The following is a 23749-nucleotide window of genomic DNA, read 5'->3' as shown; positions in this document are numbered from 1 at the left end:
TATCATTTTTCTCTGTGTGTTTGATTAATTTTAATGTTGAGTAATGCTGCACTAGGGTCTGGGAACTGTCTTTCTCCTTTACCCATGACAAAGAAAAAGTTTAGAGATGACATTACAGTGAAGGAGAAAAGGAGAGTTGTGGAAGAGCGCTCTTGAGTCCTGGGTTGTTAAAGGTTTTTCATGCCATCTTTCCTTCTTACACATATGAAAGGGCTATAGCTGAAAATTAGAAAGATGACTGAAGCATGTCTTCATGCTCCAGCATACTCCAGTTGATGGAACAACTTTTGTAAGTGATAGATTTGTGAGTTTACGATAGGAAGAAGCCTTGCAGACAGATGGCTCTGGATGTAAGCATTTATGAGAAAGTGGCTTTAAGTCACTTTACCTCCTTTGGAGCTGTGCTGAGCGCAGCTTAGATCCAGGCAGCTGTGTTTTCAGTGTCGTCCTCCTTTCCTGTTCTGTGGCTTGCATCTCTTTTCTATTTGTTTTGGTTATTTTCTCTTCAATGTGAAGGTGAAGGGGTGGCTAACACTGCTGCCCTGGAGAATTACAGTGAATGAAAGTGAATGAAAACATGTCTTCTGCACCTTTGCAAGCTACTTAAGACTTAGAAGTGAGTCCCCAAGAAGAAAAATAGATTATGATTCTATGATATTTCTACTTGTTCCATCCTTAGCAGAGAGAAGCAAGGTATGTATAGATCTTTGGCTTTGTATTTCAGTACTTCCTACTGATATGTATAGGCACTTTCTCTTCCTTTTAAAATTGAGTGCATGTCCATGAAGGATAGCTCAAGAGTCTGATAATTTGGTAATGAAAGTTCAGGCTGCATCATGATAACCCTAGCTAGCTTTGAAGTCAACGGTTTGGATAGTAGTAACAAAATTTAATTTTGCAACATATCTGGGAGTGGTTGCATCTGGTGGTGGTCTCACTATAAAACCAAGCTCTGGTATGAGGACACATGTGATAAAGATCAGTAAAAGCGCGAATGGCTTGGAGAGAGTGAAGTAGGGAATGGTAATGTGCTGTGACTGCTACTTGCCGGAAATGAGCAGCACACGAAATGAACAGATGTTTTATACAGGTATCTTTATACAACAGGTCACTGAAGTGGGAAATGCTTTTTTATAAGGTGTTGCAGATACTAAACATTTACATGGCTTCAGAAAGCAACTGGCCAAATTCACAGAAGATGACTATTAAATATGAAGATACTAATCTGCTCAGGATTCCTTGTGTCATGAAGTGCTGGAGGATGGGAGAGCATACTAGGAAAGTATCACATATGCTTGCTCTATTTTTTACCCTTTCTAGATGTCTGCTACTGTTGAAAACGGGATACTAATATATGAGAATGTTTGATTGGATCTGCTTCAATAACTTCTCGCTCATTGGATTGCAATGTAGATTTACTATTGAAACATATTTTGTTGGACGCTGTCACTTAGGACTGTTTCTTGTGTTGCGTCCATTCAATGACATTCCTAGTTTGATGCTATGTACGTGGTCTCAATGCAACTTTCACAAAATAATGAAAAAATGGATGGTCAGGTTGTATGGTACCAGAACTGTACTCATATGTTTTGTTTATCATTGTATTTTCTTACTTTGTTTTAAATGTTAATATTCTTTTTATTGTCCTTTGTGTGATAAATGTGTTGTATTTGAGGATTATAAATTTTTAACTGAATGATGAGCCACATCTAAACCTCACAATCTGTGCATTGGGAGAAAAACCAAAAGGGCAGAAATGTTTAATCTCTTTGCAGTCTTTCTGAATGCAACGTGTAAAAGTCAAATTTAATGTCCAATTCTAGATTGGGAAACAGGATTATTGCCTGCATGGAGTAAATTCTCAAGTGTTCTAACCATTTTATTTTGCTGTGTAATGATTCTGAAAGGAACTCTCCAAAGGACCAGTACATGCAGCATTTTCTAGTACTGCACATGTATATTTGTTGTTATTTATTTACCTCATCCTACTTTTGTTTATTCCTACGTTAGCTTTTTAATTTGCAATTCAGCTTCTTTAGCTTTGAGAGCCATTAAATATTTCATTGTGCCTTAAATGGTTCTGTATTTTTAGACAAAATGGAAGCACAGTGTGCTATACATGCAGTCTATATAATATTGTCTTTTTTCCAAGTTAGTCTCATGACATTGTTAAGGCCCAACACTGCATTTACAGAGTCAGTGTTCTCATTTAGCCTTCCGAGCCTGTGATTAAATGGGAGTTGCTGCTTGTTGTGCTAGAAGCTGGCTGACAAAAGCTAAATCTGTCACAGGTGCTACAATTTGTGTATCAGAAAATTTGCTTTCCAAATCCTAATTATTCCCAAAGTATCTTACTTCACACAAAGCATAGATAACAGAGTCAGCAAATTTGTCCCAGTTTTATCATGGTGCTGTAAATTAGGGTTTGTCTTCTATCATTGTGTAAAGTGAAGATGGTAGAAATTCAAATGCAGGAGAACCCATTGATTTACAACCTCTGATGTACTATTTCATCTAGTTCTTCCAATGAAAATGCTTGAAATGTATGTTATTCAAATAATCAATGATGAATTTCTCTTCTGTAATTCAATGAGCTGTTGTCTAGGGACATAAGAGAGTGGGAAACTAACAGTGTTTTCTATCCAGATGTCATTGAAAAGGGCCCTAACCTGGTCCTGTACTTACACTATCAATTTGGGAATTAAATTTAATATGTTGGTAGGTTATTTGGAATTATCTTTCTGATTGCTGTGATAGAATAGACCCTCAGTCATTGAAACTATGAGTGAGAACATTCAGCATAAAACCTCATAAGGTTTTGAGTTACGTATGTCATGAAGATGCAGATCTAGGTGCCTGTGCACAAGCACAGAGCTAGGTTCCTGTTACCCCTCTTCTACTGCTCCTTGACATGGAAAACATTTGCAATAACCTGTTACAGCCCCTGTTGCCAATGTTTTGACACTGAAGTGCCAGGATCTCCCTAGATGAGAGTTCAGGTCATCTGTTGGTCGGTAAAATCTTTTGTAACAAGTCTAGCTGGCATCTGAGTGAGCAAATTTTTGACACTAGACACAAAATGGCCTACTAAAAAAGCAACTGGAACTGTATTTCAGCAACTTTTACTTTCATCAGTGAGAATTACCTAGGAACCTCTTCTGAGATTAGACAAGTATTTTAAATGTATATTCAAAATATTTAGCTTCTAGACTGACTTACTCAAAAAAGGTAGAGCATTGAATACTGTAGATGAAACTTATAGCAACAGTTTTTACATTGTAAACTAGCTTAAACAACTCTTTATTTACTGCCTTGGAATGAACGTATTTTATCTTTCTAGATTTCTGACTAATGGAAGCATTGATGTGATTTGCCTTCTAATAGCTGTGATTCACAGCTCTAGTTATTTGGCTTGTGTATAGTACTACTGATGTGTATTTTTATTTTATTTCTGTAGGACTATTTAACCATTCACAAGTATGGCAATGCAGCCAGAAATGATCTCTGGAACACATTGTCAAAGGTAAAAATGCTTTAATCTCTTGCACTGAGGGAGAAGCACGAATATGCTGTGGGTTTGGTTTGTTTTGGAGGTTTTTTTTTTTTTGGTGAGGTTAGGAGTGAATAGTGCATATTGAGATCTTCAGACCCCAGAGCAAATATAAAAATTGATGCAAAGAAATTCCATTTCAGTTAACCTAGTGTCAACATCAAAGTATGCTTTTTGAGGCATTTCTTTGTTATACTAGAAAATATTTCCTTGCTTGTGCTATGCCACTGAGGTGCAGTAAAATACACTTCATAGAATCTGCTATCATTGGCTTTAGTGGCAGCATGCTGAGGCTCATAAGCTGGAAAGTTCATGAAAGCACCCTGATTTCACCATTACAACAGGTGTGTTTGTGATTTTGTATGGAGTTACAATTTGTGTGAAGGACAGAACTATTAAAGCTTTAAAGTTTGGGGTGAACAGCTAAATGTTCAACATTTGGCATGCTGTAGAAACTTACAGTTTCTGTGTCTATGCTCAGCTTAAGCATGGACAAGTTCATCGTGAGTTTCTAGAGCTCAGTCCAAGGATTTGTAAGGGCAGAGTTTAATTTTCATAAAGTGAGTTGAGTAAGCCTGAATTTCTTGCCTACAGAACTAATCTGGGCATGCTAGAATACAGTCAGAGTGCAAGGCAATGTAGAGTACAGTCAGGGAGTTTGGGCACAAATACCAACTTCTAGCTCTAACTGTTGACACCAAAGCCAGGATTCACCTGGAGGTCAAGACATCTGCATTTATCTAGACAACCAGGTACATATGTATAAGCTATGCATCCAAGCTCCAATTGTTGTCAATGAGGGATGGATTCAATTGCCTGTCTATAGACATCTAACAACATTTATCTTAATTTATCCTACCTGGCTTCTAGCTGCCATATGTCTGCTGTAGGTCCACCAGTTCTGCAAGAATGTGTTAAATATTTTAGGACATCTCATCAATACTTGGTGAATAGGAGCAACTGGAGTCCTGGAAATCTAGTCATCAGAGCATAGAGAGAAATTCAATTGACCAGCCACTACATGATTATTTTGTAATGAGAACAGACCACAGGCTGTTGACTACAGATTTATGATAGTTCTTCAAGTACAGGCAACTGGTGCCAGATTAGGTACAATAGGGTGTTCAAGTCATTCCATTGGGTCTAATCAATATGATACAAGGTCTATTGGGAAATCTCTACTCTTCTGGAGAGGCAGGTCAAAGTCAAATGACATTAGCCACCTACGTGTGGGCAACTGAACTGAGTCTTGTGTCTGTATTGGCTGTTAATAGGAGTTGAGATGTGCAGTCAGGCTCTTAAGTCTATGTCTTATCTGAAGCTGAATGCCACTGCAAAATTCTTGCTTCTCACCTGGTGTCTTCCTCTGTTAAAGCCTTTTGGACAGTTCTGGGTGATGGGAGATCAGAAGGATAAATGTAATCTTGAAAGAATAGCAGAACATATATCTAATAAAAGAAAACAAAAATGAGACTGTATTCTGGTCCATAACAACTATGGCTATGCTGTGTGCTCAGATCTGTTGTTACGGTTAATAATTCCATTTGCCTCGCTTGTAAGCTTGTTTGTTGCCGGATGTTTTCTTCCTAATGCATTGCAATTGCAACTTCAGTTCTTAAGCCTTCTTGCCGGGTTCTGCTTATGTTCATGGGAGGTTCCTCAATCTGTGATCTAGGACTGTTTGGCAGCTAGGGACATTTCCATTGCTGAGGAACAAATGATGCTTGTCATTCTCCTCATATTCAGTCTCATGTCCCATGATACCATAGTATCTTTTTTTGTTTCAGATGAAAGTTCACTTGTAAAACAGCATTTTTATTGATATATGGTATCAAATATGAACACATTAATCCTCTGTATGTTATGACAGGTGGAGTTTATGAAGGAGCTGAGGATATCTTGGTATACATATCCTCACTTTGGACATGAGGGGCATTGTTTTCAAGTAACTAGTAGTTTGATTTTCAGAACAGAGAACCTCTGTACTGTTATACATCAGACCCATTGAATATGCCTTATTGTAGTTACTCTAGGTAAACTAACACTGAGCCTTTTTTAACCTTAGCTGGTCAAGAATATCTTTTGGAGACAGACACCATGTATTTCTGAGGCCTTTGTTAAAACCCTGCAAAGCAAGCTATTCTGTTACAGCAAAAGTGCCTGAATGGTGTGGGAAACAGGAGTTTCCGAGTGTTACTCTCTTCTCTGGCAAGATTGCTCAATGTTTATTTTTAAGATACACACAGACTGTTGATTAAATTATATAGTATGTGTATATTGGATGTAAATGTGTGTGTGTGTGCATGTGTGAATGATTACTTAAACTTCTAAATCTAATTATAGTCTCCAGGACAAAAAAAATGTTTAATTTGTTTGATGACAATATTTCTTCAATAAATTGAAACTTTTCTTTTTTCTTGAAGGCTTTAAAAAGAGTTGGAAAATCTGTAAATATCCAAGAAGTAATGGATCAGTGGACATTACAGATGGGTTATCCTGTTATCACTATCTTGGGAAATGAAACTACAGACAACGTCATAGTGATCTTCCAAGAGCGTTTTGTTTATGACAATGATGCTAAACCCAAGGATACTGCACTTGGAGACAATAGGTACTTAATTTCTCAATGTATATCTTTCAGGAGGCTGTAGTTGTTTAAGTGCTTTATGTGTGTATTTTTATGAAGATATCTCTTTAGAAATTTCTGAACTTTGCTTGGTATCAATAGCATGTGGTGACCCTTCCATTTGAAGTGTAGTAGTGATGAGACTAGTTAAAAGAATTGATTAATAGAACAAGAAAATAAATCTTTTAATGTGTTCATTTGCATCGTGACAGTTCTCCGTGTGACTGCATCTTAGTGTCTTACATCACACATCTATCTCCTCTCCTTTTCTTTTGATTTTCTCACATTCCATGAAAGAATTTGGAATGTGGTTGGAAGGTCTGTTTCCTCATTTTAAGTAATTCCTTGGAGTGAATCTCTCCCTGCTCATACACTAAGTGTACAGATGTAACTGTGTGTCAGATACATACCTTGCTTGGTTGGAAAGCAGTCAAGAGCTGAGCTAGACCTCTGTACAACTCAGGGGGTTCCAGCTATTCTGTTTTTGAAGCTAGCTGAACTGGTCCTATGAGGGCTGTTAAACTGGCTGAAATCAGCAGCCCGTTATGCATCTCTGCCCTTACCCTTTTTCCACTTCTTAGATTGTTTCATTCCCAGCTGACTCCACATGCATTCTTCATCCCAGAGACAAGCTGACATTCCTGGTTGATGCAAGGGAATCCTCACCTTATTGTTTAAAGCAGTTTTGGCACCATATTTTAAGGCCAAAAATGTAGAGCTGATGCTAGAGAATTACAAGATAGACTTAAAAACTTCCATGTTCACTTATTCATGCTCAGTGGGAAAGAGGGCACGCTGTCAACCTTGAGTACTCTGTCCCGCAGATTGAAACCACTGGAGAGTAAAATTTAATACCAAACTTTGATTGACACATCTGCAGCTTATAGAATATTCCTATCGAGGAGGGCCTGAAAATACAGTTATGTTTATTGGGAAATAGTTAGAAATTTGTTATCTTTTTTAGAACATGAATATTTTGGAATGCAGACATAGGACAGAGTAAATTATTTTTCTGACTGTATTGGTCCAACATAGCAAGATATTAAGCATCTGTTTAGGTTCTGAGCTGAAGTTACTTCTTTTGTGAAAAGAGATAAAATAAGTGAAGGTGGACAGTTGGAATTGTTCATGACTCACAGTTCAGTGCAGTGTGAGAGGTTCTCTGTTACTCACTTGAAAATATCTTTTGTGCAAATGTATATACATGTAATATATTGTAAATAGATTTTACTACTCAGAAAACCAGAGATTATTAGTTTTTTTATTGACTGAACCCGAGATATTAAGCATTTTACGTATTGCAGAGGCTTCCCTAAATAGATTTGTTAGGTACTCAATGTTGATTGTAATAACTACTGCTGTACAGACGTGAGTAAAGACTATGGTTTTGTAAGGTGGAATATTTGGTATGGTGGATTTACTCTGGCTGAATGCCAAGTGCCCGCCAAAGCTGTTTGAGCACTCCCCCTCCTTAGCTGGACAGGGGAGAGAAAATACAATGAAAGGCTTGTGGGTCAGGATAAGGACAGGGAGAGATCACTCAGCAAGTGCCATCATGGGAAAAACAGACTCAACTTGGGGAAATTATTTATAACTGATCAAATCTGAGTAGGATAATAGGAAATAAAAACTAAATCTTTAAACATCTTTCCTGCATCTCTCCCTTCTTCCTGGGAACAACTTCACTAACAGGTTTTCAACCTCCTCCCCTTAAGCAGGACAAAGGAATGGGGATCGTGGTCAGTTCATCACACATTGTCATCACCCTTCTCCTGCTATGCAATATGGGGTCCCTCCCATGGGAGAGTCATCCACAAACTACTCCAACATGGGTCCTTCCCACAGGCTACAGTTCCTCATGAACTGCTCCAGCTAAGTCCCTTCCAAGGGGTGCAGTCCATCAGGAGCAGGCTATTCCATCATGAGTCCCCCATGGGGTCACAAGTCCTGACAGGAAACCTGCTCCTCTCTCTGTGGGTTTGCAGATCCTTCCAGGAGCCTGCTCCAGCACAGACTTCCTTAGGGTATCCACCTGCTTTGGTGTGGAGTCCTCTCCCAGCTCCCCTATGACCTCCATGGCTGCAGGGACAGGGCCTCATCATGGACTATACCATGGGCTGCAGGAGAATATCTGCTTCAGCACCTGCAGCACCTCCTTCCCTCCTTCTTCACTGATACAGGTGTCTGCAGAATTGATGCACTCACATACCTTCAGCCCTCTCCTTGGCTGCTATCTTACAGCAACTTCTCCCCCATCTTAAATACATTATCTCAGAGTTGCTACCACCATTGCTGATGGGCTCGGCCTTGGACAGCAGTGCGTCAGTCTTGCAGCTGACTGGCATTGGCTTTATCTGACATGGGAGAAGCTTCTAGCAGCTTCTCACAGGAGCCACCCCTGTAGACTTTCTGCTACCAAAACCTTGCCATGCAAACCTAATACAGGTGAGAATTAAGACTTAGTGTTATTTTCATATGTGACATTAATTCAGAATTCAAACTGTATCTTGTGATATGTGGAAGGATAGTGTTCTACACCAGCAGATAAAGTTATTCTTGGTTTCTTAGGAGACTTCATCTACACATTTTATCTTTATTATCATTTCTAAACATCGGAAGTAAGATTTAGTGCTACAGAGAGCACAGAGAAAGATACTTGTATGAGCCTTTCCTGGAATTTACTGTCTGAACAGACAATACAATACATATTATTTGTATTGCCTTTGATGAGTCTCTTTCCCATTGTCTTCCCTCTTTGGATTAGTTTTTCTCTGTGTTTCTATGTCCTTTTAATCACAAATGGGAAGGAAGCCCTTTGCCCAAGGATGGCTTTACAGATGGGATGTTTACTCGCGACAATTACATGATGGAGCTAATTTGCCACTTCACATTTGAAGTTATTTGAAAGCCACGTTACCTAAGTATAAATTCCGAAGAGCGGGTACTGTATTCTTTTAGCAAAAGGTGAAACTTACGTGTGCCTTTAACCTTTCCAGAGTCATCCACCAGTTTACAATGAAGTCCTATGTCTTAGTTAATATAGCACCTTGAGTGTTATAATGACTGTGCAATTTCTTGGTGCACCACCCACAGGCAAATGTGGCTTGATATGCACAATGTCTCTGAGACATTAAATGTCCTTTCATAGCCATAAAATTAAATAGAAGAACAAGATTGACATACTGAGAATAAGTTGAATCTTACTGCCAGTGATGACCTAGATATGTTTTGGGTTTTATTTCTTTCTTTGTTTTGAGGGGGAAGAGATGTGGAAAAGTCATTACTGCTTCAATTATTATGAAAGCAGTAGATAGGGAAAATCACATGATGTGATGTCATTTGATGATTCATGATATATTACCCTACCTTGGTTTTTACCATTGTAAGAGCTAAAAATTGTATGATATGATAAAAAGAGACTAGTTTTTCTAGAAGTACACAATGGGAGTGATAACTGGAAGGGAAACAGCATGTTGACAGATGTCCAGCACCATTGTGAAATACAATGTTCTGGCTAATTCTGCAAGGAGCTTTGGTCAGGAAGTCAGCAACGGTTTACTGCCATTCAGCAGGGTCTGATAGCACAGGTATATGTCGAGAGACACAGAGGTGTATATATTTATACATGTATAATGTTAGCCTGCAGGCTTTGGGGATGTTACATTATCAGTGGCCTAATTCACAGCCCAATAAAGTCGGTGCTCATCTCCCCTGCGTGACCCATGAATTAGGCGTTGGACGCATGGCTCCATGGGGAACCGTAAGAGGCACTGTAAATAACAGGGAGCAAGTGGTATTTATGCCACGGTTGAGGCCATGCTCTTGCAGGGCAGGCAACATTGGTTTCCTTAGGGTAGTTTATCTATGGATTAATCATGGTGGTAATTTTAACCACTGTAAAGAGTAGAGCTGCACAAAACACAGAAAAAAAGTACAGGTCTAGGCCTTTCCAGGAGTTTATCATCTAAACAGACAACACAATATGCAGTGGAAGACTCCGGGGAAAGCTCTTAAAACATCCATCTGCCATATAGTCTTTAGTTATCCAGAGGTGGGGCTGTAGTTCGGCATGGAACAGCAATAAACGTCAGTTCTATTGCCTTCAAAGTGATGAGGAGTTTAAATTTCTTGTTCAGACCCTCTCTAGGCAAATTTAACTTTGCCTTCCTTTAGAAAGAGTCACTTCAGAGTAAATCTTTCAGATGTCTCTACTGCATAAGAAATGTAAATAAAAGAAGCAACTGAATATTTCAGAACCATTTTAGTTTTATAAAATGTGCTTTTCTTTATGCTATGTGTTTATCCAGCAATTAACTGTTGAAATGTGAAGCAGCATATTCAATTTTTCTCTCTGAAATTATAGAGAGGAATATAGAAGCAGCAAGCAGATTTTTCTAAGTGATAAACAGTAAAAGTGAAAATTGTTGATACTTCTGACAGCGTTTTACTCCTAGCTCTGCCTAATCCATTACTATAAGTCTCTGTAATTCTTCTGCAGAAGAGAATGATTACATATAGTTGATTTTCCCATCTCTTGTGCAGTTGGACTCCCTGTCTCTGTAACTGCAGAAAAATGTGTTTCAAGAGCCATACCTATACAGACTGTGATTTATTTGTGTGCATAGACTGTATGGCATGCTAAGCTCTAATATTTGGCCTGAAATTATAAAAGGTATGCAATTCCACTTCTTTGCAAACTGAACATAGATTTTACTTGACACTTATGCCTTCACATGATCCATAGTTCTTATTTTATGAGAGAATAAAACTAACAATGACAGACACTGTTTTTAGGAATGCCATTCCTCTGAAGTGGTAAAATCACCAGCTTTGATTTGAATGTCGAAGCCTGTGGTTGGTACAATGTTTCAATAGCAGTTTCAGCTTATCCAAGCAAAAGTTTAAAACTCCTGTAATAACTGTGTAATTCATATTCTTCCCTCAAATAACAATCCTTTAGTTATGTGTAGGTTTGGTCCTGGACCCCTGTGAGAACGGATTATGCCCTTACATTATAAGGCTACAGGGGAGGAGGTAATATACCATCTGACAGGGTTCAGTGGGTTTCTCTGCTGACAGAGGAAATGATGATTTTAAGGTTCCAGTCTCATCCATCATTACGAGAATGGTCACAGATATGACAAGAAATCTTATGAAAAATAATCTGTGGTCTAGACAATAAACTAATCAGTTTTGATGAAATCCATAAACCTTTTATATACTGTATTGAAGAGCAGACTAAAGCTTTCTGGTTATGGGTATAAGTTTTGCCTTTTAAAAATATACAGAGCTAGTCTCTGCAAAAGTGGAGAAATAACCTTTCCAATGTTATCAAAATAATTAAGTTCTTGATGCTGAGGTAATATTCACTTGTATAGTGTTCTTATCATGCACACAGTTTCTGTACCTAATCTTTGCTTGTTCATGATAACATCCTAAAGTGAAATGTCTTGCTAGGCATTGAAACAGCTAACTGTGAGGAAAGAGAAAAAGAGAAGAGGTACAAATGGGATATGGACAGGATGTTCATGTGTGCTGTCATGTGGTAATCCTCTGTGCCTGTCTCCATGTAGCTGAACTAGGGAAAATTCAGTTGAATGGTGCAAGCCAGGGACATGACTAGCAACACTAGAGCTGTACAGACTCATGAGTATAACGCCATGTAGTAATTATGACAACCGAAAGGCTTTACAACAGGCAGCAGAGCTGCTCAGCAGTCACTCAACTCCAAGATGAATTATTAACTGCACAATTATTTCCCTTCAAGTCTCTTCTGAATTTCCTACACAAAGCTCATTTATTCAGGCTTTGCAGAAAAAACAGCTCTGCTTGTCTCTTTACTGATAATAATTTGAATAGTAAAAGCATGGCTGTGTTTGGATATTGCCATATGTCTTCTTTCTTAGTTTTATGACATTATCACCTGAGCAGCGACAGGGAACTTTGCCTGTCCGTTTATCAGCTGTGGGGCTGGTTAAACACAAAATAAAATGTTAGGAGCACAAGGGAAATGCTGCTAAGTATCTTTGAGATCTTCTTAGACCAATTTGCAGAATAAAGTAGCATATGCAGTATTAATTATGTAATAAAAAGGACCATAATATGGACCAACATTGTTCCATAAGTTGAGGGAGAAGGGCTAACAAGACATAAATAGAAAAAGAGGTACTAATTTACCTCTCTGTCTCTGGAAAATATTCTGTCCTCTTCCGTTTTCTCATGTACTTTGAGTGTTTTCTTTGTGATACTTGAAAGATTACACCTGTATCAGTGTTTCTACTAGAAGTAACTTTTGTGTTGCTGCCTAGGGAGTAGGTGTGGTGTCCTGGTTCATCTGGGCTGACAGAAGTGCCTATGTATAAGCTGGAATAAGGACGAAGGGAAAGGGCTTCAGGAGAGGAAGGTACTGGTATTAGGCACAGAGGAAATGAAATTATTGGAGATGAGATTAAAAAATCAAGAATCCTTAATGGAATAAAGAACTGTGTTTGAACACAGCCAGCTATTGATTTAACCTTTTTTTTTTTTTTTTTTTTTTCTTACTGGTCAAGAAGGAACTTGAAAATACTTGTTCTTGCCGAAAAGAGAGAATGTGTGGGGAGCTCCTTCTCCTTGCATGTGCACTGGTGGTTAGTGGAGGACAGCTCTATGACACCAGCAGATTTTGTCCTCCAGTGTGCGTACGGACAATCCTTAACCCCAGCAGCCTGAGAGAAGACAGTGCTGTGCAGAGTGCAGCTCCTCTGATGAGCAGTCACAAGAGCTGCTTCTGCAAGTGACCTGGAGGAGCCTGTGGCAGGAGGGCCTTTGCTGTTGGATGCAGGTGTTTGACAGCCCAATACTCGTGTCATGCACAGTCTGCTGCAATAGGGTTTTGTTTTGCTATGGAAACCACTAGAAAGTCCCCAGTATTTTGTCTTGCTGTTTTGGTTTTTAGAGGCACTTCTGATTGTTGCATTATTATCAAATCAGAATAGGAAGTACTCTTAAAACTTGTTCCTGGACATATATGTGCTGTTGTCTTTTCAGCAAGATTTTGCTTCTAGCACAGATCTCAAAAATGCTAATTGTAATTTAACAGTTTATTTTGAAAACCGTTTCACGGCTTTTATTTGCCAGAAACACTTTTCACTAGGCAAACTTCCAGGATGCTCTAGTGTGCAGGATATGGGCAAGTTCCACTGTTAGAATTTGCAGAATGGTAAAGAAGATAAAACTGGTGTGTTGTGTCATTGTTTTCTGTGTGATGGCAGCACTTGTATCCTGACAGAAGTTAGGCTGACAAGGAAAAGCTGCTGTTCTCTTTTATTATCACTGCAGTCTGTGTCACTTTCCTCATCTTATTTGCTAATTTGCTTATTTGCTGACTCTTGGGAATTGCTAGATACCTAAACTAGTTAATGAGCTCACATGAGGAGAAAATTCCTTCCTGTGAGGTCGAGGGAGCCCTGGCACAGGCTGCCCAGAGAGGGTGTGGATTCTCCTTCAAACCCTCCTGGACACATTACTGTGCAACCTGACCTAGAGTATCCTGCTTTAGCAGTGGGGTTGGACCTGATGGTCTCTAGATGTCCTTTCCAACCCCTACCATTATGTGACTTTGTGATGAACTAAGTCAATTTCACGGGGAGGGAAAGAACCTGTACTTGAGGGCAGCACTGTGTTTTAATTGAGTGAGGTGGGGTGGCAATGAGGAGAATCAGGGCAGTGGTGCTGGTGGACAGCTGCCTAAGATGCAGGGGGAGGAAAGAGAAAAGCCAAGTGGCAGAGTGTGAGCAGGAACAGTGAATTCTAAAGTTGTATAGGTGGATTAGGCAAAAACTAAGTGGTTAGGATGGGGTCTGTAGTGAAGTAAAGAGTAGATTGGGGAAAGTCCAAACAGGATTTGGCAGAGACAAGGATATTGGGAGGGATAAAAGTACATAAATGTCATATTTTTTGGCTTTGTAAAAATCAGGGATGTAGATTCCCTATTGTAGATCAGAGGATGAAACTACTAACATACTTCCTTTTTTTAACCTTTTTTTCCTTTTTCTTTCTTAAATTGCTGATAATAGATTTTTTCCTTATCTCTGTATGTGAGCTTTCATGATCAATAGTTGAATCTCAGATTTTATGGAGGAGATACTTTGGTTAGGGACATTTACTGAGGGAAGTGAAACTATCATAGGAATTATGTTTTAATCTTGCTTAAATGCACAGTAATATTCTGAGGAAAAATCAGAACTGAATATTAAAATACACTAAAAAATGCTTGGCCCTATGTCTTGGAGGACATATTGCAGGGTTGTAAGCATATCTAAAATGCTACTCATATTCCTACTAGAGGGTCCCTCCACAGTCCATAATACACCGTTCTACTCTGTTCAGCAACATCTCAGATCTGCAGTCTGTAGTCAAGGCACTATGCTCATGGGTGAAGGACAACACAGAGATGAGGTTTGCGTGATCAGCACCACATGTGCAATTTTGCAAGGACATTTCACACTGGTGCAAGACATAACAGAGGATGCTGGAGACATTAAAAGCTTTTATTGGAGGTTAAAGTGACAGGTGTTAGAATAAACAACACTGGTTAAACCTGGCTTCTTTCTATCCATCTCTGACTCATCCCCCAAAATTGCTTGTCACTTTAGAAAACAAAGGTTTTTGTGTTTTTGTATAAAAAGGTAATGTTAGGCAAGGGAGGAAAAAGCATGTACTGTCAAACAATTTCTGGTATTTGTTTTTTGCCCACGATATTTTTCTAAATTTAGTAAGGTACATTGACACTGGAATGAGTCCATTTTAGAGAGCCTCATAAGACTTATAACCACCTAATTTACAGTTTATTTTAGTATGAAATGTTAGGCTAAAATTTGTGGAAAGTTTAATAATCAGGTGCAATTGTTTTTCTTTTAAATTTGGGTAATTGCATTCAAATTAACTAATTTAAATTATCTTGTGTCCACCCTTAAGAAAGCAATGAGACCAAAGCAGAGTGAGGTTTATATGGGATGGCTGAAGACATACAGCTGTTTTCTGAAAGAATATACATGCTGTCATCCTAAGGCAGTCGCAGAGTACAGAGCCACACATGGGCTCTTTCATGGTAATGCTGCTGTTACAGCACTGAAGCCTTTTCTTATGTCTGAGACTTTGTGGGTTTGTTGCATTGATTAGGGCATTGTAAATGGCATAGGACTCCTGAAGAATGTAAATTGGTTTCCCTAATTCAGCTCTAGGACATATTGCTGAAAATTATTCAAAAAATTCTTGTAAATTCCAGGAAGAATTAGGATTACAGCAGAGTAAAGGGAAATCACAAAATCTACATCTGTAACACATAGCTGTTAAACATGTTATTCACTGTTCTGACTACAGATGAATTACAACATCAATGATTGTATTGAAATACGTGCCTTTAAAAGATGTTCCAGAAATATAATATTGGCATGGAAAATATTCTTCCCTTTGTATCTTTGTGTTTAGATCCTTATACAGAAAAAAAACCCAAATTGTTTCTGTCCTAGAAACAATTACTCTTAGAAGCATCTATCAACCTTTATTTTTTAGTTTATCAATATGATTGGCTTTTCTAACATGAGTTTCTAAATGAAAGCATACATGATAGACAAATATATGAAATTAACAGCTGTATTGAGGCAGAGCTGGAAATAAAGAGGCTTACCATCAAAAGCAAATGATTTCAGAACTGCTAGTATGTTTCAAGACTAGAATATAAGCTTCCTAGTCACCCTCTCACGCAGTTCTAAATATTTCTCAAAACTATGAAGATTATCCATGGTTTCTTTCCTGTATGCATCAAAGAATAATTTATATTCAAAATTATAATAGGCCCACAATTCCAAATCCCCAAGTTTTACTTCCCTCTGAAATATGTATTAGGTGGATCCAATCAGAGCCTTTGTAAACCTCAGACACAGTAGATAAATCTCAGTAGTTAAAAGGCAAGACTGCTCTACAAGTTGATTTCTGTTCACCTATGAAGCATCTATTAAGTTCATTTCTATTAAAAAACTTGCAATACTCTTCAACAACTGACACCTCCAGTATGGAATTCATTCAGATCTAACACATGACTAAACTGTTCTCTGCCTGACAGCATCTGTCAAGAGCTGAAGCCATTGGGTTGTTTTGGATGGTAGGTTACTCTGACTAAAGATTTCCTCTACAGGTGAGGCATTATTGAGAAGAAAAAAAAATATTCTGAAAGAAAAACTGATAGAAAAGGCTCAGTTAGCTTTTGACGGTTTTGGGTATAGATGGTAACATGAAAACCATTAGTTTCTGAGTAATGTGTGCCTCAGTTGCAGTTTCTTTCTGGACTCATGGATAAAAAAAATAGTCTGTATTATAGTCAGATAGAGCTCCCTAAGGACTATACCGAAACACTGTCTTTAACTCAGAGAGTTCATAAAAGTCCAAATTCTTACCCTTAGCTTACTTTTTTCTCCTTAGCTTACTGTTTTCTTGTCATCCAGTCTGTTAGTTTTGGGTGAGGGCAGAACCTCTAGAGCCCCAGGATCCCGACTTTAGAACCATTTCATCTCTTCATTTTGCTCAAATCCAGCAAACCCTGGTTATGCATCCCACTATTAATATGGTGTGGCATACTTACCATGTCTTGCTTTCTTACCATGTCACTGCACACAGTGCTACATTCAGAAATTGTCTGTCTGCAGGACAGGTGAAAGTCTTGTTCAATTCACACACTAGCAGGCCTTCTACATTTAATAAAACCTAAATGTTGCCATTTAGGAATTCAAATGGGCTAATTGCAACTTATTTGATTAAAAAGTCTGCTGTTGTCTGCTTTTTCGTTCCAGTGGTAGGAGACTCCAACATATCCATTACCTTTACTAGTGCTTCTCATTGTTGCTTGCCCGAAAACTCTTGTTTTCACTCTGAATATAGGAATTAAGGTCACATTGGGCATATGCAGATGACCAGTGAATACCTCTAAGCCATACTCAATTGATCTCAGTTACTTCAAGTTGTTCTTCTTTATCTGTTTTTCAAACTGTATTTGTCTTTGCTACAAAGCTAGTGGAATTTTCCCTTTCTATCTGCCATCTTCCGTGCTGACAGGCTACAAGGAATCCCTTGATACCCTGGTTCAGTGTAGGAGGTGTAATACTTGTGAGAGTGGGAATAACATCTTCTGTTGTGTTGTGCCTCTGGGCACAGCCTACAATCACTTTACTGGCACATCTTAAATCTAGTAAAATCTCTGTGTTCTTCGGTCTTGTGAGAATGATATTCACAAAATGACTATATCGTCAGCTCCGTATCCATTAAACAAAACTAACACTCTGTAGAATCACACATAATAATCATACATAAATATTATTTCCTGTGCTATTCACATGAGCCTTCCCTGGAACTTGAAATATTGTTTACTGAATGAGGTACTATACTAACCTGAGAAATACTCTGTGATACTTTTATCAATCTCTGTAGAAAGCGTGGCATACAAAATGATACTGCTGAATTCTCCTTTATGTATAAACTCTTCCTGCAGTAAGAATCTCTAAAGCTGTTGTGCTGTTCAGCAACATTCACTTGTTTACCACTGACCACCTTACGTCTTCAAGTGCTCTCAGCATAGGAATTAAATGCTTCTGGATATGACGGCAGCAAGGCTTGTGATTTCCTAGATTAGATGAATACACTTTCAGGTTTTCTGTCAACAATATGTCTTTGAGCCTTCCACTCTCTTTATATTCAAAATTCACTGAAAATAAAGGCCTTCTTTTGCCTTGCTAGGAGAAATTGCAGTTGTCTCGACATGAAGAAGAAATGAGAGATCTCTACACTTTTCCCGCTATGCTGATTTAATGTCCAAACGTTCCGCTATCCTTTAGTCAGTTCATGTTATCAACTTTCTACACCCTTTATTTTATACTAGGATTTAAGGTTATTAACCAGAAACTTTTGCAGCCATTGAGCTAAATGCTTATTTTACTGGCCAGTAGTCATATATGTCACTGCAGATCAGCCAAGTATGCAACTGAAGTAAAAATACAACTTTTTAATTCTTAATTTTAATTTTGTTTTGTAAGACCTCCTTTCCATCCAAAAGGACACATTTTCCCAATGCTTTGCTTTTTCGTTCTTTTGTCTCTCTGAAATCCTAACAACTTGAGTTCATGAGGATGGCTCATAGCCAGGTATTCGCACGGTACAGAAATGCCCCCATCAGCACCCTGATGTAATCAAGAAATTGAAACTGTTGGCAAGGGCTATATGGGGAAGGTGTCTCCTCCTCAGGCTGAACACTGCTCACACAAGCATATGTCTCTGTGTACATGACATTTCAGCATTCTCCAACTGGAGAGCTCAGAGTGGGAAATTAATAAGAAGGAGTCCTTGATTCTGGGCTGTCCCTGTTTCTGGGCTTCAGCCACTCTGAATGTACCAGTCTTTTAACTGAGGAGATAGAGTTGACATTTTGGATATTATGTTCTGGTGGTTAAATCAGGGTGGCAGGTGTCTTAACCAGTTTGTTTTACTCTTGGATTTTCTTTTTTATCCTTTTTACTCTTAAATTATTTTTATGGCTCACTTTATCTCTGTGTTAAATAGCTCTAATCATATACTTCAGTGATATGAAATCTTAGATTACTACATTCTCAAAACACTTTGCAAAGATTGGTTAGTGTTACAGATGAGCAAGAAATGGATTCCCATCCCACAGAAATTTTCAACATATCAAAACATTTCCATGTACTGGATCAGGACAAAACTCAAAGCAGAAATTGGGGGAAAATTGGTTTAGAACATTAATTTCACATCTGTAGTTTCAGTACCTAACATATCAGTTTCGCTCATTTTAACTTCAATTAACTTGTATTTCCAGCTGAAATTCATTTAGAGTCAGCAAACTGGAGGTTTTTATTTAAAATAGAAGATACAAAATGTTTTAGCAGTGCCTGTTTTGAATACTGTATTTGGAAATCTGTGCTGAAGCCTGCTCTTTCTTATAAGCAGCTTGGTTTTAAAAATTTGTGTTCTTCAGTTAGAAATTAAAGTTCCTTGGGGAAACTCATGTTAATTAAACATGGAAGGTATCATTGTCAACATCGAGTGTATGGAGATGCACATTTAGTTGCTTGCACGGGTGACTGGTGCCGTTGTAGGTGCCCTCAAGTATCTTACTTGAACTTGTGCTGCCACTACACAGGCAAAAGCATCCATAGGTGCTCTGCCATATCTTACAGACCTTGGCAAGTGTCCCAGGTACCTGTGGCAGCTCATTTGACACCACTTTGCATAACTGAATTTAGCCCAGAGAAGCTGAGTCACAGAAGAGTGATGGCTGGGATTTCACCAACACCAGCCGATGAATACGTGATTTCTATTTTTCCAGCCTGGAATAATTTAGACAACTCACAATTTAATTTGTCAGCCTAATAAGCTGTTGGAAGATACATACAGCTCTTAGTGTTCAGCTTTTCTGAAAGTAGTTCTGTAGATGCTTTAAAGTGGGAAGGATTAGGCAAAAAGACAGATAGAAAATAATTTGCCCCATTTGAATTGACTGGCTGTGTGTGATATCACTGAATGTACAGCCTATGTATCCTCTGATATCATGTTCTACCTGCAATAAAACTGTTTTCCTGTGCTCTTAGCACATTTGAGTGGAGGGCTGTATCTCCTAAGGTTTCTTCTCCCCTAAATCATTCTATGGTTTAAGTTCATGATTGCCACTACACTTTAAAATAATTATGCTTGTTATATCCTGATAAAAGGCAGATCACTTAATTTTGTTTCATTGGATAGCTTTTTGGTTTTTTCCCTTATTCATCTGTTAGATGTACTAAAATTGTTTTTTGGTTTTGTTGGTTTTTTTTTTTTTTTTCTGAAGTCTGCATATCTTTCTGTTCTTCTGCCTTGTCATGGTCTTCTCTGTTGATTTCCTAGCTAAGTACACAATCAAAGGCTATTTATAGATGTCTTCTATATCTAGATATATCTACCCTCTTGTCATTTAAACTATTCTTTATGTAATTTGGTGGTCCAGCTTCCTCATTAAAGATTCCTAAGGGAAATAATTTTTACTTGGATAAGAGGGAAGATCCCAGTTAAGAAACAGAAGCAAAAAGTGAGAAGTTAAATGGCTGAATTTCTCAGCAGAGGGTGAGAATTCTTGAGAATCTGTGCAGTTTTTCTTATTCAATTGTGTGATACAGGGCATGGCACAATGAGGTGACAGTTTTCTGGTAACAGGAGTTTTGTGAGGGTGGTGAAACAAAAGTTAATTACCAAGATTACAGTAATATTCCTCAGTGCTGGTTGACATGGTAATGAATTCACTGATGAAGCCTGATGCTGGTAATGAGGTGATACATGTGGGGAAAACAATCCTACCTTAGATGCTCAGTGGTGGATTCTGAAGAAACTGTTCTCTATCAGGAAAGAGATCTTGGAGTTGTCAGGGTAATTTTCTGTAAACATCAGCTCAGTGTGCAGACATGCTCAAGCAAGTAAATAGAACAGTAAGGATTAACAGGAAAGGAACAGCAAAAACATACAGAGTGTAGAAAAGAATCATGCCACTGTTAATCCGTGGTAGACATGCCCCCAAAGCACTGAGGACAAGCCTGACTTTCTGACCTAGAAAAGAGTATAATAGAAAAAAATAGAGATGGACATTAAGAAGGATTAAGTACTGTTTCTGTGTAAAGAACATCAGGATAGATTAGGATTCTTTAACCCAGAAGTCTGTAAAATCAGAAGTATATAGAGGAGGATGTGGTTGTTCATTTCCTTTCCTATTGAAAAAGTAGGTAAGGCAAGTTTTGCTGTGGTGTTTTAGGTACAGATATTCTCACTTTACATGAAGCAATCACATTACTTGTATACTCTTTAAAATGCAGCTAAGGATAATAAGCCTTTGAATAATGAGCAGATACCTTCATTGTTTTGTGAGCAATGACTAGGAATAGCTAAACTTCTTTGTTTGCCTTTGAATTCAGGGGAGATAGGAGAAATCATAGAGTCATAGAATGGCAGGGTTGGAAGGGGCCTTTAGAGATCATCTAGTCCAACCTCCCTGCAGAAGCAGGTCAACCTAGATCAGGTTGCACAGGAACATGTCCAGGTGGGTCTTGAAGACCTCCAAGGAAGGAGACTCCACAACCCCTCTGGGCAACCTGTTCCACTACTCCATCACCCTCACAGTAAAAGATTATTTTCTTACATTTAAATGGAACTTTTTGTGCTCCAACTTCATCCCACTACTGACAGTGAGTGGAAGCTTGGCACATTGTGGTTACTGGGAAGATGAGTCTTGAAAATGTATGGATTTACATCTCAGAGAAAAACTTTCATTATTTTTAAAAAAGTAGATAAAGAGGTGTGTGAAATCTGAAACTCCAGGAACCTTGCCTTGTTTTTTTAATGACCTGAGATCTCTGAGACTACTCTCCATTTTTTGGCTTTGCATAGTTTTTTATAAAGAAGACAACTAATTGTTCTGCAGAAAGAAATCCAATGTTACTACAAGTAACAATAAAAAGTACAATATACTGGGTATGTGTCATTAGGTAGACCTAAAAGACCAAAAAAAAAAAAATCTATGTAATCCAAGCAGAGCATAATTAGCTAGCTTCTAGTATTGCATGTACCTTGGCAGATGAAAGACTTGTTATCAAACAAGTCCCTCCTATTATTTTTTAAGCTGAATGGAGAAGATAACACACTTTGGTATTGTGCATTGATGTGGTGCTACTAAACAAAAAGCACCAATGCATTCACTTTAACTGTGCATACCATCCTGTCAACCTAAATTTAACTATTTCACATTACTACTTTCTCACTTGTAAATCAACAGTAAAAGCTTATTTATACTACCTTTCAACCAGATCCCCTGTTCGAGCATCTCTTTAAGACATTTATGACTGAATAATGTTATGTTCAATGCAGCTCATTTTTACAATGTCCATTCCAGCCCCGACAGTTGGTTTCTTAAATTCCTGGAATAGCCCTTAGTTTCCCTACAGTTATATGGTCTGCCTTTAGCTCCTTGTTACGTTGATGAGATTTATAACCAGAGGGACATTATGTGTGGATATCTATGAAGCTCAACAGCATCTCAGGCAGATTTGTTAACTCCGTTTCACCTAAGGCTCAAGTATGTCACTTGAACAAACATATTCTTGAGAGCAGGAGGACCAAATGGGTTATTTCAAGTCCTACTGACCTGGTCATTGGGCCCTGAAGGCTAGATTCTTGTTTTCACTGGAACTGGTTTGTCACAGCAGGCAGCAAATGGCCAGGTGGAACAGCATGTTTTTTCCATGGTCAGATATATACAGAGAGCACACTACTGGTGCTCTCAAAGTACAAAGGGTAAATGAAAGACCTGTGGTACTCCCAGGCAAAGCAAGAGGAAAACAGACTGGGCCCTTTTACCCTCTTTTCTATGTAAAGTAGAAGAATACGTTAGAATAAGTGCAAAAAAAGTATGCTTCTTCCTAGTCACACCTGGAGAACACAGTCCACACAAGTCAGAGACATTGTGTAAGAGAAGTCATCCTAATGAAGTTTCTTCAAAGGTGAGGCAGCTCTATCTCTGTGCACATATGTATTAAAAAAGTTAGACACAGCTTCTTCTGCAACAGTGGCAGAAGTTTCACTGAGAATGAAAATGATTGGAAAGAGTGCAGATAAACATGCAGAGAGCAGCAGCAGTAAAGTGGGAAAAATGGGTTTCTGGAGACATATACTAAAAGTAAATCTGTGGTTCACCTGCTAAACTGATAACCAGGCGGATAAGATTTGGAGGTTCTGGAGAGTGCTGACAACATTAGGAGGTCTCTCAACTTGGGAGATTAAAAGTTCAATCTACCAGTAATAATATTCCTAACTAAATCCACATGTGTTTTCTGAGAATGAGTAGCTTGTGTGAATCCTGTTCCACAACTAGATCACCTCTCAGAGAAGAGTCTATCCTTATTTCATTAAAACTTACCTTAATTAGAGGTAATATGAAGTAGTATAAAATTACAATTTACAGAGTATCTTTCTATGAAGTTCCCTCTCAAAATTACAGGTATTCATATATATGTTTATACATGAATATTTGTGTATGTGTATCTGTATGTTTAAATCAACTACATAGACAGCTCTCATATTTTACAGTGTAACAGTAGAGTAGATCTCAAGAGTCATAAAAATAACATACAAATGCAGTTCATTCATTTATTTTGTTTTTCATGTACCAAATTTCCTGTAATTTTAAAGAATGTATGAGCTTTATGCTTAATTTTACCTTGTTTTTCTTGATCACCCTTTGCCAGCACCTTTTTCATTCTGGAGTGCCTAGTATTTGGAACTGGGTGAGTTCATAAAGATGATATATTTCCTAGAAGGTTTTTTTGGACAAACTCTAAAAGAGTGGCAACTGTCTAATAAGGTATAAGATATTTAAGAGTAGTGAATATTCTCTGGTGCATCACTTTGCAGCATCTTCTGACTGCCCTCACCTGTCAAACCCAGAAGTCACTGCCACTGTAGCAGAATCATCAGGACACAATACATGTTTTCACATCATTACTCCAGTTCAC

General features: G+C 38.3%; 1 protein-coding gene across 1 annotated transcript in view; it reads left to right on the top strand.

Annotated features, from left to right (window-relative positions):
* The window catches only part of TRHDE (thyrotropin releasing hormone degrading enzyme), a 216162-nt gene that overhangs the window by 136130 nt on the left and 56283 nt on the right, over positions 1 to 23749 (top strand). Inside the window, exons 8-9 of the mRNA XM_061997273.1 lie at positions 3458 to 3523; positions 5974 to 6161. Of these exons, the coding sequence (XP_061853257.1) occupies positions 3458 to 3523; positions 5974 to 6161 (254 nt within the window). The remainder of the gene's footprint in view (positions 1 to 3457; positions 3524 to 5973; positions 6162 to 23749) is intronic.

This window comes from Colius striatus, chromosome 1 (assembly GCF_028858725.1).
Source record: "Colius striatus isolate bColStr4 chromosome 1, bColStr4.1.hap1, whole genome shotgun sequence".
Classification (NCBI taxonomy): Eukaryota; Metazoa; Chordata; class Aves; order Coliiformes; family Coliidae; genus Colius; species Colius striatus.
This window is presented reverse-complemented; position numbering and strand designations above follow the sequence as displayed.